This window comes from Cervus elaphus, chromosome 9 (assembly GCF_910594005.1).
Source record: "Cervus elaphus chromosome 9, mCerEla1.1, whole genome shotgun sequence".
Lineage (NCBI taxonomy): Eukaryota > Metazoa > Chordata > Mammalia > Artiodactyla > Cervidae > Cervus > Cervus elaphus.
Window position 1 is genome coordinate 107,128,686 of NC_057823.1, and position 14,228 is coordinate 107,142,913.

The 14,228-nt window shown below is 39.9% G+C and overlaps 1 protein-coding gene across 1 annotated transcript in view; it reads right to left on the reverse strand.

Moving 5' to 3' along the window:
• Positions 1-680: 680 nt before the first annotated feature.
• Positions 681-14,228, reverse strand: part of PJA2 (praja ring finger ubiquitin ligase 2) — a 70,495-nt gene continuing 56,947 nt past the window's right edge. The window contains exons 8-10 of the mRNA XM_043913762.1: positions 6,886-7,000; positions 6,375-6,496; positions 681-3,801 (exon numbers count right to left, since the gene is read on the reverse strand). Coding sequence (XP_043769697.1) covers positions 3,676-3,801; positions 6,375-6,496; positions 6,886-7,000 — 363 coding nt within the window. The 3' untranslated portion in view covers positions 681-3,675. The remainder of the gene's footprint in view (positions 3,802-6,374; positions 6,497-6,885; positions 7,001-14,228) is intronic.

Genomic DNA, 14,228 nt, shown 5'->3' on the forward strand with positions numbered 1-14,228 from the left:
AATTAGGTTAACAGGAAATTGTGTAAGTAATTATTAGGAACCAGCCTGGCTTACCAGCAATACCTTGAGGTTTAGCAAAAGACAATAATGTGATACATGTGCCTAAAAATGACGGTAATGATAATAACACTGTCAACATATACTAGTTGTAACAGTCCTATGAGAATCACCTCGATGATGCCAATAATGCTTCTGGATCCTGCTTTAGTCAGACCACAGAACTGTGTTTAGTTCTAAGCAATGCATTGTACATGAGAGACTGAAATAGTCAATGCCAGCCGGTCTAGAATAGGTATCATGCACGATCTGAGAAAACTATGAAGCCTGAGGGGAGACATGAAGAGGTGGCCATGTAGAAGGAACAAGACCTTTCTGCCTAGCTTCACATGTGTGCTATTTACAGGAACGTGTGGGTGACACTTCTGTAATAATGAAACCCAACCCTTGTAGGGGTGCTGAATGGCTCAACCTCTGGAAGGCCAACAACCACTTCTGTATAGCTGAGTTCTCTTTTAGTCTCTTCCTTCTTAGATCCCAGTGGAAGGACTATAAAATCATGTGCTCAGGAGCCTATTCCAGACTTCCTGTTAAGACCTGTGTTCTTTGCTATTAACACTAAATGCTCGAGGAGGTTACGTTATAGAAGTGATATGACTACACAATTAAATATTAGAAGTGACCACTGGGTATATCCTGTTTATTGTTTATGATTTACATGAAAATTGATGGTCTGGGGTTGTAGAACAATAAACCAATCATTACATTTAGACCTGGGCTTTTGAAAGGCTTGCATTCCATTTTAACAGTTCACATATATTTAACAGCTTATATATAAATCCAGATCACAAATAATCTTAAAGAGTTAGTTAGCTTAGAGATAAACAAGAAACACAAAAGAAAACCACACAGATTTACCTTTAAATATCAGCATTCATATTACAAGAAAGAACATTTAAAAAAAATAAAATTAGGTCAAGTCACTTAACATATAATAGAGAAATGAGAAACAATATTTTAATTAATACTAATACTTCTAATTTACCATCATATATTCTTTACTTTTTCAAACTTTAGTTGCCTTAACTTGTCAGCCTCAGATTATATCAGCTTGTTACAATGACAATTCTAAAATCTCAATTTTCTTTTTTACAGAATTTTTAAGCCAGCTCTTATTGAACTTTTCTCCTTCAACAGCAGCTGTTTATAGATAGTAGGGAGCCAAGAATGAAGGGCGGAAACAGATGGAAAGCAAAAAGTACAACAGCTATCTTAAGTTCAGCTCTCAACACTGCTGGTTTAATTTGGAACCAAAACCTCTTAACAACTGGCAGATAATAGCTAAATCTTAATAGGCAAAGAAGAAATACTTTCTTTCTGACAGCTGCTATCTAGAAGAAAACCAAGGTCCCGTTATACTGCCTAAATATAATGTGTGGCTTATTATAGAGAAACCTGTAACAATGTCAGTTTAACCAGTAAGTGTCACAACTGATCATTATTACTTAAAGGAAACAAACAACAACAACAACAAAAATCACACTAACCACAAATTTCCACAATATACACATGAGAATTAACTTTAATCTGATTTGACCCCTTGACACTAACTGATTATCAATGAAATACGGTATGGAAAGATCACAGAGTAGAAAACAAGCAAAGATTAGTTTATACAACAGTGACTATATACATCAGAAGGAAAACATGCTACCTAATGCAACATTAAGGCCTGAATGTAAGCATTTCCAAGTCACAGATGCCCCAAAGAACCTCTAAATTACAAAGTCACCACATTACATGCATGCAATGTTCAGTTTTGTTTTACCCATAAAAGGATACACAGTATTTTGCTGTAAATACCAGACACATTTACAATATATGCAAAAATTAGAATGCAAGTTTTATGTTCCTTATATTTAAGCCTCAAATGTGCCAACAGTGAAAATTCATTTATTTTTAAGAATGGAGAAAAGAGATGGAATATAAATACTCAGAGAAATTACACAAATAAAACGTAAACTTTGCATTTGGGAAACCATATAAACCATTCCTTTTTGTGTCCAAACTAAATTATCAATGTAATACTTGGATGGATGTATACTCATTATGTGCTTTACTATTTTACTTGCTCAAATGTGGCATTCTAAGACCCATCATCATTCTCCGGTCTTGGTATTTAAAAAACCTGTAAGTTAAATATCATGTCCATGTTGATATATACTTGCCTACTGGGTGGGACCACCTAAACAGAGAGCTGTGCAGTCTTAGTTTGGTCACATAATTACAGAGATGACTCTGTGGTCACGTTTCCCTTTAAAAAAAAAACAAAAAACTGTAAGGAAAGCCGATTTCCTCTCTTGTGTAAAAGCTTGTGAACAGGTCTCTTTCAGAGGATAAATTTGAGGTCAGCATCTTTTCTCTTTTATAGACAGGAAATTAACACCAGAGCTGTGTTACTTGTTCAATTCTGTTCACACAGTTACTAGGGAATCATACAATCTATTCCTTTTTCATTCACAGCTTCATTTGACACTATTTCCATTCTGGGTGAATAGTTTTACCAAAATATATTAGTGCAAAGAAACAAAGGCTGATAATGTAATATGAATAATCTCTGTCCAGCAATACTTTAGAATAATAAATTACAACAAAGGAAGGTTTAGACATGCTGTAAAAAGGTATGGTCAAATCTGTCCTGTACTTCATCAGTTTGATGCTTTATATAAGATAGTACAATTAACTTTCTAGTTTTTTTAAGGATTCAGATTTTCCTTTGGGATATAACAGAATGAGTGTTTTAAAACACTTCATGCTTTTTTTTTTCAGACTTTCCAAAATATTACGGAGTCAAAATTACCTTTAACTGTATCCAATATTTGTTATACAAATGTGCCATGAGTGTTCTGGACCTTCAAGTATAACTTTAGACAAATAGAAAGGATCTCATAAGGCCATCTAATTCATCTCACTGCACCAAGCACCGAGTCCAGGTGATTGTTCATATTCTTTACTGACTTGACTTTATGCACATCCACCAGTTCAAATATAATAATTAATTTTCTACCTAACCATTTCAAGACTACAATTAAGATATAAACATTTTGTGATGCTCTAGCCAGAAGTTTTGTTTGGCATTCTAAAAAGTCTTAATTTGAAAGAGTAGATACCTTCTTACAAAACCACTCAGTATTACGAACCAAGAGGTTTTGATGAAGCAACACCAAAGGGACCAAAGAAAAAGCATGCTTTAGAATTCCTTTTTATTTCCAACGAAACCAAATTTTACTACTGTTGTGATCACAATCTTCACATTTGATGCAAATAGGAAAGCTTAATTATAATCACTTAGTGGCAGTACTCCAGACAAAACCAATAATGTGTGCCACATAGATGATTACTTCTTCTGGAGAGAATTAACTGATAAGCTTGACTTTACAATTAATAACATGTTAAACTAAAGAAAATGGATGCACTACTTCAACATTCAGCTTGAAAACATTTAGTACTTTCTGCAAATCTAACTTAAGTTTAGAAAGGTTAATATTCTCTTTCTAAACTATGGCATAGACTATATATAGCATTTTTAATATATTTATATATAATTATTTGCACATCAGATTTAGAAGGAATCTGCAGATTTACTTTGATAGACCGATCTCATTCAAGTGGGAAGGTTTAGGGGGCTTCTGCAGCACTGTCATTTGCAGGGGGGGCGTCACGATCAGGCTCAGAGGAAGCGGCTGCAGGCGTTTCCATCACAGCAGGCGGGAAGTGCCGGCGGCACACAGGGCAGGTCCCGGACTGGAGGGAGAAAAACCGAAGGAGGAAAAAAGCAAGTTTGTAGCCAACAGACGGAAAGGTCTGAATTGCTACCAAGTATCAGAACAGTAGCATTATCCTAAACAAGTCAAATAATGTAAAAAAAAATGAACATCAGCCTACAAAATACAGAGAAGTAGAATTCTGAGGGGATTTCCCCTCGTCCCAATTAGACTCTTAATTTCTTCGAGGGGAACAATGTCTCCGCATCAGTTTTGTATGTTATAGGTCACTCATCTTTTCTTCAGTGAGTATTAACTGAGCACCTACTATACTCTCCACTTCAGACTAGTACTACAAGGGTGAGCTGGGAGTCGCAGGGCATGTCCTCCCCTGAAGTGAATTATTATGAATCTATAATGTATGTATTAAGAGAAAGCAGAGACCTAGTTAATTCACATATTTATTAGGTCAAATCATCCCCCTAGGATCTTCCACATACATAGTAAAGCCTCACTCTGGTGTGGTACAGATACATCAAAGCAGATGGACTGCAGCCCTTCTTTATAAGCCATACACTTCCTTTTCAGAAAGTTAAGAAGAGTTAGGTGCCTTCTGAAAAATAAAACAAATCAATGAGGGAAGGTGGGACAGGGAAGGCAGTTAAGACTGGAGTACATGATTTTAGGACCAATGGCAGATTACAGAGATTGCCATCTGGTGATAGATAATCCCCTCACAAATCTTCTTTTTCCCAGAGATCTCCCTGATAGAAAACAGGTTGAAGAAATCATGCTGCTGAAGGTGACAAAGATATGTATCTTGGGAACCTTCGCCCCAGAGGAAAGGCTTCACACTATGCTGCTTCCTGACAGGAGAGAGACTAAAGAAAGTACGACTTTGGGTTAAGGCAAAATCATTGACAATTCAAGACTGTACAACGTAAGTAATATTGACAATTCAAGAATTTAATTCAGCAAACAGGTACAGTGCACCTGCCATAGAGATTGAACCAAAAGAGCAACATCTGAGAGTCAAATAGAGGAGTCCAGTCTCAACCAAGCACATTCCAGGCGTGGAACCTTGCATGAGTGACAACCACTAGGAAATGAGTAAGGACACCAGTATGTTCCAGAGTGGTTATCAGGACCAAGTGGGAAAACGCACGTGAATCATTCAGGCGTGACACACAGCAGGCACGGCAACACGAGCCCCTCGCGAGGTTCTGATACTATTGCGGAAGTTTAAAGAGAGGGGATGCTAAGAGTAGAAAAGGTGGGATTTAAGCTGGACTTCCTAGAACATCTATTTTTACAGTAAGGGGATGATCACACCAGGCTAGGCAGACATGAGTAAAGGTACAGAGGAGTAAATCTGAAGGACAGACTAGATCCCAGAAGGCCTTGAAAGCCTAGACAGAAACTTTAGATATTATAAAGGAATAATGAACACTTCTACACTGGATTTGAGAGATATTAACCAGAATTTTGACAGAGATGAAGTGGCAGTAGAAGGGGAGCAAAACCAAAGCAAAAGAAGGGAAAGAAAAGGGAGGAAGGAGAGGGTGGAAGTGAGAGAGGGGAGATGAAAGGAAGCGGTTATGGAGGAGACAGAGAGCCGTATCTGTAAGTAATCAAGCTGGGAAAGCGATCTGGGAGCTTCTACTGAACTGCATGTAAATATCCTTTATGCAAGAATAGAGTTCACTGAGATTTAAAGAATACTTTTTAAAGTAATTCAAATATACTTAAAAATTATTGGGTAAACATTAAAAAAACAGTATATAAAAATTTGCATCAGAGGTACTTGGTAGGTTATTAAATATCATACACATTTTTACTTTACATTTTAAATATTTTATTGAAGTACAGTTGATTTAGAATGTTTGTTAATTTCTACTGTATGGTGAAATGATTCAGCTATATATGTATTCTTTCTCCTATTCTTTTCCATTATGGTTTATCACAGGATATTGACTATATGGCCTGTGCTATACAGTACGACCTTGTTGTTTATCCTCATTGTTGCAGATACCGTCTCGTATTAGCAGGATATCTGTACAATGTTACAGTACTCTGAGTAGTCCCAAAGACTTCCTGGCTTAAGATATTTTTGAAAACATCAAATTTCAGAGATATAATCAAGATCTAACTAGTTTTATCCTAACGTCATTTTCTTATATTGTTTTCTAGAAAATTTTAGTACGTTAAAGGGATTCCCTGATGGCTCAGGTAGTGAAGAATCTGCCTGCAGTGCAGGAGAACCAGGTTCAATCCGTGGGTAGGAAGATCCCCTGGAGAAGAAAATGGCAACCCGCTCCGGTATTCTTGCCTGGGCAATCCTATGGACAGAGGCGCCTGGCAGCTACAGTCCATGAGGTCAGAGAGAGATGAATACCCCTGAGTGACTCACACTTTCACACTTAGTAAGGTGAAATAGCTTGACATTACCATTAATCTGTAATCATTAACAGGTAGCCAATTTTAAACACTAAGTTAAAAAATATTTTGAGTATGCAGCTAAGTATAACAGGCTTAAAAAACACTACTATTGTCATTAACTTATAGAAGAAACCATTAAAATATTAATTCTAAAAAAGTAAATCTGCAACTCACCTTTTGTAGCCAAATTGAGACACAAGGTTTGTGAAAGAAATGGTGACAGGGTAACTCTGTTGCTATGTCATCCTTAATATACTCACTGCAACAGATTGGACAGCACTGCTCCTGACCAATAGCTGAAAACAAATAATGTGATTTATCAATCCCACAAAGTTCAATTTTAATAAAACTGAAATCCAACACATTAACTCATAAATGATAACTACAGAAGATGAAAGAACCAGAATTTGATCAATTAATTGGCAAATGTATTTCTGCTTAATGCATGACAATTTGGAATTTAATAAACATTGCTTTTGTAGAAAAGTTGACTAGAGAACATTTGTCCCAACCTATCACTTGATAAATTTAAAAATTCCATTAGGTAAGTTTGTCAGAACTAAGTTTCATAGGAAATCTAATGAAAGTTTCTGACAGTATTTTTATCTTCTATGTGCACTGGTAACATACTTGAATATGCAACATGTCATTTGGCACATTTATTAGACATAAACTTTGCTCTTACCAGTGTGATCTTCAAGAACAAGCGTCTCTGGAAGACCATCAATGCTCTCCTTACTGGCTGGTGGATTGGCCACTTCAACATCCACTGCAAGAGACTCTAAGTGTGCCAGGGCAGTCTGAAAATGGAAAGTCATATCACTTTGTTAGATATACTTTTTAAGCAGCAATGAAAACCATGTTTAAAGGTGTCATCTAAAATCACATCCAGCATTACCCCTCATCCTGTTGGTTTCTTTTGCTGCGGTTCCTGCACTGAACCAAAAATATCATAAACATAGGGGAAAAAACAAATAAACAAACCTATTTCTCACAAGTACAACAAAAACCTATTTTGTCTCAATAACAATTTATTTGACCATCATACTTATATTTTCAAAACAGTGGTTACCTCTTCTAACTTGTGAGTTTCTGTGTGAGATCAATCACATGAAAGAAAGCAACATTTTGGACAGATTCAACTGGTGAAAGTAAAACGTGGCCAAGGTTACAAGATGTTCAAGGTAGGGAGGCGAATGACGCGCTCCTGAATGGCAACATCTACTCCTGGCACAGAGTCCGTGCGCCCACGTTACCAGTTCACCAGCACTGGCACAACCTGTTTTACTGCACTTGGCAGATACTGCTGTTTTTACGAACCGAAGATTTCCGGCAGCCCTGCCTCAAACATATCTATAGTGCCACTTTTTCCAACAGCATTTCTCATTTCATGTCCCTGTGTCACATTTTAGTAATTCTCACATTTCAAACTTTTTGATTATTATTATATTTGTTACGATGATCTGAGATCAGTGAACTTTGCTGTTACTACTGTGACTCACTGAAGGCTAAGATAATGGTTAGTATTTTTCAGCAATGTAGTGTTCTTAAATTCAAGTATAAACATTTCTTTAGACATACTGCTACTGCATACTGAATACAGTATAATATAAACCTAACTTTTATATGCACTGAGAGACCCCAAATTCATGTGGCTCACTTCACTGTAGTGCTCTTGGACTAAATCTGTAACCTCACTGAGACATGCCCGTAACTCCCAGTTATCTGGGTTGTGAACTTTATCTAGGGACTCAAATGTCTGGAAAAACTCACTATTCTAAGAAAGACAGGAAGACCAGCAGATCATATGACCATCTAGTAGGAGTCAGCCTCATCCTTTTGTGGCTTGATTAGCCCTTTTGACTACAATTAAGTTAGAACTGTAGACGGGACCTACACTCACAAGATCTAAAAGGCAGAAACAAACCAAATATCTACTGATGAATGAAAGAACAAACTGGTTAGTAAAGGTAAGTATATCATCAAATTCAGAATACTTTGATACCGTAATATGGTAGTATATTAACCATTTTACTGAGTATTAAGGTTAAAGGATGTGGTCATGTATGGATGTGAGAGTTGGACTATAAAGAAAGCTGAGCGCCTAAGAATTGGTGCTTTTGAGCTGTGGTGTTGGAGAAGACTCTGGAGAGTCTCTTGGACTGCAAGGAGATCCAACCAGTCCATCCTAAAGGAGATCAGTCCTGGGTGTTCATTGGAGGGAGTGATGCTGAAGCTGAAACTCCAGTACTTTGGCCACCTGATGGGAAGAGCTGACTCATTTGAAAAGACGCTGATGCTGGGAAAGATTGAGGGCAAGAGGAGAAGGGGATGACAGAGGATGAGATGGTTGGATGGTATCACCGACTCCATGGACATGGGTTTGGGTGGACTCCCAGAGTTGGTGATGGACAGGGAGGCCTGGCATGCTGTGGCTCATGGGGTCGCAAAGAGGTGGACATGACTGAGCGACTGAACTGAAATGAAGGTTAAAGCATAAGAGTATTAAAAATAAGTATACTACAATAACTTGCTAATGAACATTCAATATACAAAGAGAAACTGGGACATCAAAAACCTAAGTGGGGAATAAAAGGGCAGAGTTTTTTGCATGCAACTGAAGCTGTTACCAGCAAAAAATAAGGTTATTAAGATGTCTTATTTAACCCTCACATAAATCATAAAGCAAAAATCTACATTAGATTTTTGTGTAGATAATACATCTACATTATCTACACAAAATTTTGATAATGAAAAGCAAGTCACAAAGAAGACAACAGGAGAGGGAGAAAGGAACAAGGGAACTACAAAACAGCCAGACAATAATGAGTAAGGAAGAATTAGTAGCTTCTTACCATTCTCCACCCTGGAGAAGGAAATGGCAACCCACTCCAGTATTCTTGCCTGCAGAATCCCATGGACAGAGGAGCCTGGTAGGCTACAGTCCACGGGGTCGCAAAGAGTCGGACACGACTGAGTGACTTCACTTTCACTTTACCATTCTCCAATCAAAAGGCATACAGTGGCAAAAGGAGAAAAAGAAGACCCAACTCACCACAAGCTACTTACAAGAGACTCACTTCAGCTGTCAGGAAACACACAGCCTCAAAGTAACGGGACGGAAAAAGATATTCTGTTCCAGAGAGACCAGAGAGCAGGGGCAGCTCTACTTGCATTAGATAAAAGAGACTTTAAGCCAAACACTGTAGTAAGAGGCAAAGATGATTACCATATAAAGAATCTACTCATCAAGAGGATGTAACAATCATAAAAAATATGTACCGAATAATAGAGAACCTAAGCATAGTAAGCAAGTAAAAATAGATCTGAAGTGAGATTAGACAACAGTAAGGTAGTATCAGGGGAGTTCAGGAACTCACTTTCAGATACATTACTCAGACAAAAACCAAAAATGAAACACTGGACTTGGACTCTACTTTAGGTAAAACAGACCTAACAGACAGATACAGAACATTCCACAAACAGCAGCAGAACATACATTCTTCTTGGATGCACATGGAGCATTCCTCAGGTTAGATCCTACCTCAAAGCGAGTCTTGACAAATCTGATAAGACTGAAGTCACACCAACTATTATTTCTGACCAAAATGGCAAGAAATTAAAAATCAAAAACAGGAAGAAACTGGGAAATTCACAACTATGTGGAAATTAAACAAAACACTTCTGAATAACCAACGGGTTGTTCACATGTTCAATATGCCAAAACTTACAGGATGAAGCAAAACCAGATCTAAGGGATGTTTATAACAAAAAAAGTCTACATTAAAAAAACAAAAAAGGAATTACTCAGGCAACCTAACTTTACACATTAAAATTTGTATAGAACCACAAAAGACCCTGATCATGAATAGCCAAAGCAAAGAACAAAGCTGAAGGCATCACATTTCTTGATTTCAAACTATACTATTGAAGTATAGTGATTAAAACAGTATGGAACTGGTATAAATACAGCACACATACCAATGGAACAGAATCAAGAACCCAAAAATAAACCCTGGAAAATATAAGACCTGATAAAGGAGCCAGGAATACTCAATGGGGAAAGAACAATCTCTTCAATAAATGGAACTGGGAAGACTGAAAAATCACATGCAGATGGATAATCACATGCATAAAACTGAATCCCTAGAAGAACTGATGCCTTTGAACTGTGGTGCTGGAGAAGACTCTTGAGAGCACTGTGGACTGCAAGGAACTCATACCAGTCCATCCTAAAGGAAATCAACCCTGAATATTCATTGGAAGGACTGACGCTGAAGCTGAAGCTCCAGTACTCTGGCCACCTGATGTGAAGCGCCGACTCAATGGAAAAGACCCTGATGCTGGGAAAGACTGAAGCTGGGAGGAGAAGGGGACAATGGAAGATGAGATGGTTGGATGGCATCGGCTCAACGGACATGGGTTTGAACAAGCCTTGGGAGATGGTAAAAGACAGAGAAGCCTGGTGTGCTGCAGTCCACGGGGTTGTAAAAAGTCAGACATGACTCGGTGACTCAACAAGCACCTTACACCACTCACAAAGTTAACCTGACACGGACTAAAGACTTCCACCTAAGACCTGAAACAGCAGACTTCCAGTTAGAAGGTCAGTCAGTCCTGGGGATTCAAGGTGGCAAACTGATCACAGATGACAGCACTGTACTACATTCCTGAAATAAGGTAAGGGAGTAAACTTTAAATGCTCTCACCACAGGACAGAAACGGCAGTTATGTGAGGTGGCAGAGGTTAACCACCCTCCTGTGATAATCACTGCACAGTACGTAAGTGCATCAAGTCCACACGCTGCACGCCTTGTGTGCCTGTGTGCCAACTCGCCTCAGTCACGTCGGACTCTGTGCGGCCCCACGGACTGTAGCCCACCAGGCTCCTCTGTCCATGGGATTCTCCAGGCAAGGACACTGGAGTGGGTTGCCGTGCCATCCTCCAGGGACCATCCCGACCCAGGGGCTTTACCACTAGCACCACCTGGGAAGCCCTACAGCCCACCTTAGACCTACACAATGTTACATGTCAATTATATCCCAATAAAGCTGGAACAATGTGGTACATACACACAGTGGAGTACAATTTAGCGTTGAAAAATAAAGGAATTCTGATACATGCTAAAACAAGAATGAACACTGAAGGCATTATGCTAGGTGAAATAGGTCAATCACAGAAGGATAAACACTGTATCCCTGACATGAGGTACTTAAAGTAGTAAAATTCACAGGACAGACAGCAGAACGAAGGCTGCCACAGAATGAGAATCGGAGGGATGTGGTTATTGTTTATGTACTTAATGCCCCTGAACTGTATACTTAAAAATGGTTAGAATGGTAAATTTTACATTATATGCCTGCTACCACAATACAAAATAAACTAGGCTTTCTAGGCAGGAATACGATTCTGCCTGATTGTTAACACTGTGTTGTCTTGGATGGCAAACATAGTCTTTTGTATACTCCTCATAATCCAGCCTAGGTATTTCAGCAACCATCTTTCCAAAAAGAATTTGAGAAGAGTTACAACAGAGTATAGGGCCAAGGCCAAAGCAAAGTCAGGACTGGAAAAAGAAAAAGCAAAGAAAGCTTTTTTGTGAAAGTTAATAAACACAGTTAATGACACTGAACCCCAAGTTTGACTCTGGATTTGCAGGCAGATACTGCAAAAAGAAAACCAGTGTGCCAGTAATAGAATTATTGCCTCTCAGCTCCAAATTCACCTTTCATTTCCATTCTGTGAAAACAGATCTGGGCCTTTTAAATATTCTTCCTTTGTCACAGGCTCAGTCAATAGAGGGTGCTGTAGAGACAGGAGGAAAGGACTGCTGCTTAGTTCCAGTGGGCTTGCCCCGGGCAGAGAGGAAGACTTCCAGTCTCTATCCTTACCTTGGCATCTGCACCACAGGGCTTCTGCCCCGGCTCCTGCAGTGACAGGCTTCCCTAGCACCTGGCTCCAGAAGCACACGCACTCTCCCCAGTGCCTCACAGCTGCAGGGTAAGGTGGCCAGCAGCCTCCCCTGGCACTCGTCGTGGGTGGTTTTATAGTAGGAGTGCTTCCAGTTAGTCATTTCCCTGGGAACAGCTTCTCGAGCACTCCAAAGCCAGATTTTTGCCAAAAACCAGAGGGCAGATTTCCAGCAAGCTCTGCCAGCCCAGCAGTACAAACACTTGTCTGAGAACCACGGTTGCGTCCTCTTCAACACCGTCTGGATCTTAACCCTGGGGGCAGAGAGGCAGAGTGCTTCATCTCAGCCCTAAGGCTATCCCTTCAACCTACTATTCCTATATTCTTCAGAATTCACTTTACTCGGGCTTCCCAGGTGGCACAGTGGTAAAGAATGTGCCTGTCAACACAAGAGACACAGGAGAAGTGCGTTCGATCCCTGGGTCAGGAAGATCCCGTGGATAAGGAAATGGCAACCCACTCCAGTGTTCTTACCTGGAGAACCCCATGGACAGAGGAGCCTGGCGGGCTACAGTCCACGGGGTCACACAGAGTCAGAAACAATCAAGTACACACACATGCAGCCTTGTCCTGTTCAAATTACTGTTTTCTCTCCTGTGACTGAGCCCAGACTGACAGAACTGGTGTCAGGCACGACTCCATGAAGCAAGAATGGGGCTGGTGTGGCGGCATCTTTCAGCTTGAGCTCAGTGCTGAGCTCCTCACCAACTGGAGCGGGATGCTCTCAAGGCACAGGCTGCAGTGACACCAAAATTAAACTATCTGTGGTGCGATGCAACGAAGTGCCAACCGAGGCACGTCTTGGGAACCCAGCTGTCTGCCCCACCTGACCTTATGGCAGTAACAATGACTACATAAACTGTGACGTGTGATGGACCCTTCTGAATGTCCCTGCAGGCTCACAAGGAGAAAAGGACAAACCTGGGCCCACTAACTTTCAAAGGGAAGCACAGTATGAGAACCAGAGTGTGCCCATGATGGCCCTGGAAAAAGATCTCTTATTTCTGAAAATCAAACATATATTTCAAATTAATTCTAAGTCTTGTCAAGTTTCTCAAAAATTGTACCACTGACTGGTTAAAAAACAGGATTCTAAAACTCAGAACAAGGATATGTGGCTGAAATCAGATGTAACGGTTTTGAATCCTCACGTCACTCTGAGTGTCCTTTACCAGCAGGAGCAGCTGACCATCCACAAACCACTTTCCTCTACTTGAAAATCCGGGGATAACTGCGTACAGAGCGTTCATCTCTCAGTACTTCACCCCCAACAATAAAGTTACCAGAAGACTGCAGCAGCCAGAAAAGGCAAGATGACTGAGGACACGAGACTCCTGAGAAATGCAGGCTTGGGTCCCACCCCAAAGTAAAGAGTCCTAACCAGGTAGATCCTTGCTGAAGAAAGGGAAAATAAGGAAAAAGGACACTGTATCAATTACAGCCTGTGACCAAACACAGAAAGAAGGACTAGTGACTTTGCAGATTTTCTATCTGCTTGTTATATGTGTATGTTTATCTGCATCTACTAACCATTTTTTCCATCCTTCCCATTTTTATTTTATACAACAATCAACTTTACAATTTAATCTTTATATTAAATAACATTCAGTATGACTGACTTAACTTGTGGAATCATTAACATAGCCAGCAATGAATGCAATGACTCTTGGGGCTCTTCATCCGCTCATCGGGGGAAAGAGTGAAAACTTCTGTTGCATCCTGTTAGACAGAAACATAACTGTTGTGTATTGGATGGGAGTTCAAATGTTTGTTGAAAGGGGTATACACAGTCCAAGCAGTCAAAGATACATGGACTGCTCCTATGACCAACTATCATTTCTCGGGTCTAGATTCATTACTTCTACGAGCTCTGTGAGGATGGGTCTGGGCTGTTTACATACTTTCCCTCCTGACAGCTATCATGAGGATGCCGACGAGCCGGCGGAACAGGGAAAGGCCTTGGCTCCGGATCCTCGTGAGAAGCCCGACCAGCTTCTGGGGCACCAACAGCCTTCTCCAGCAGCAGATTCCTGCAGCGAACACAGCTTCTCTGGCAC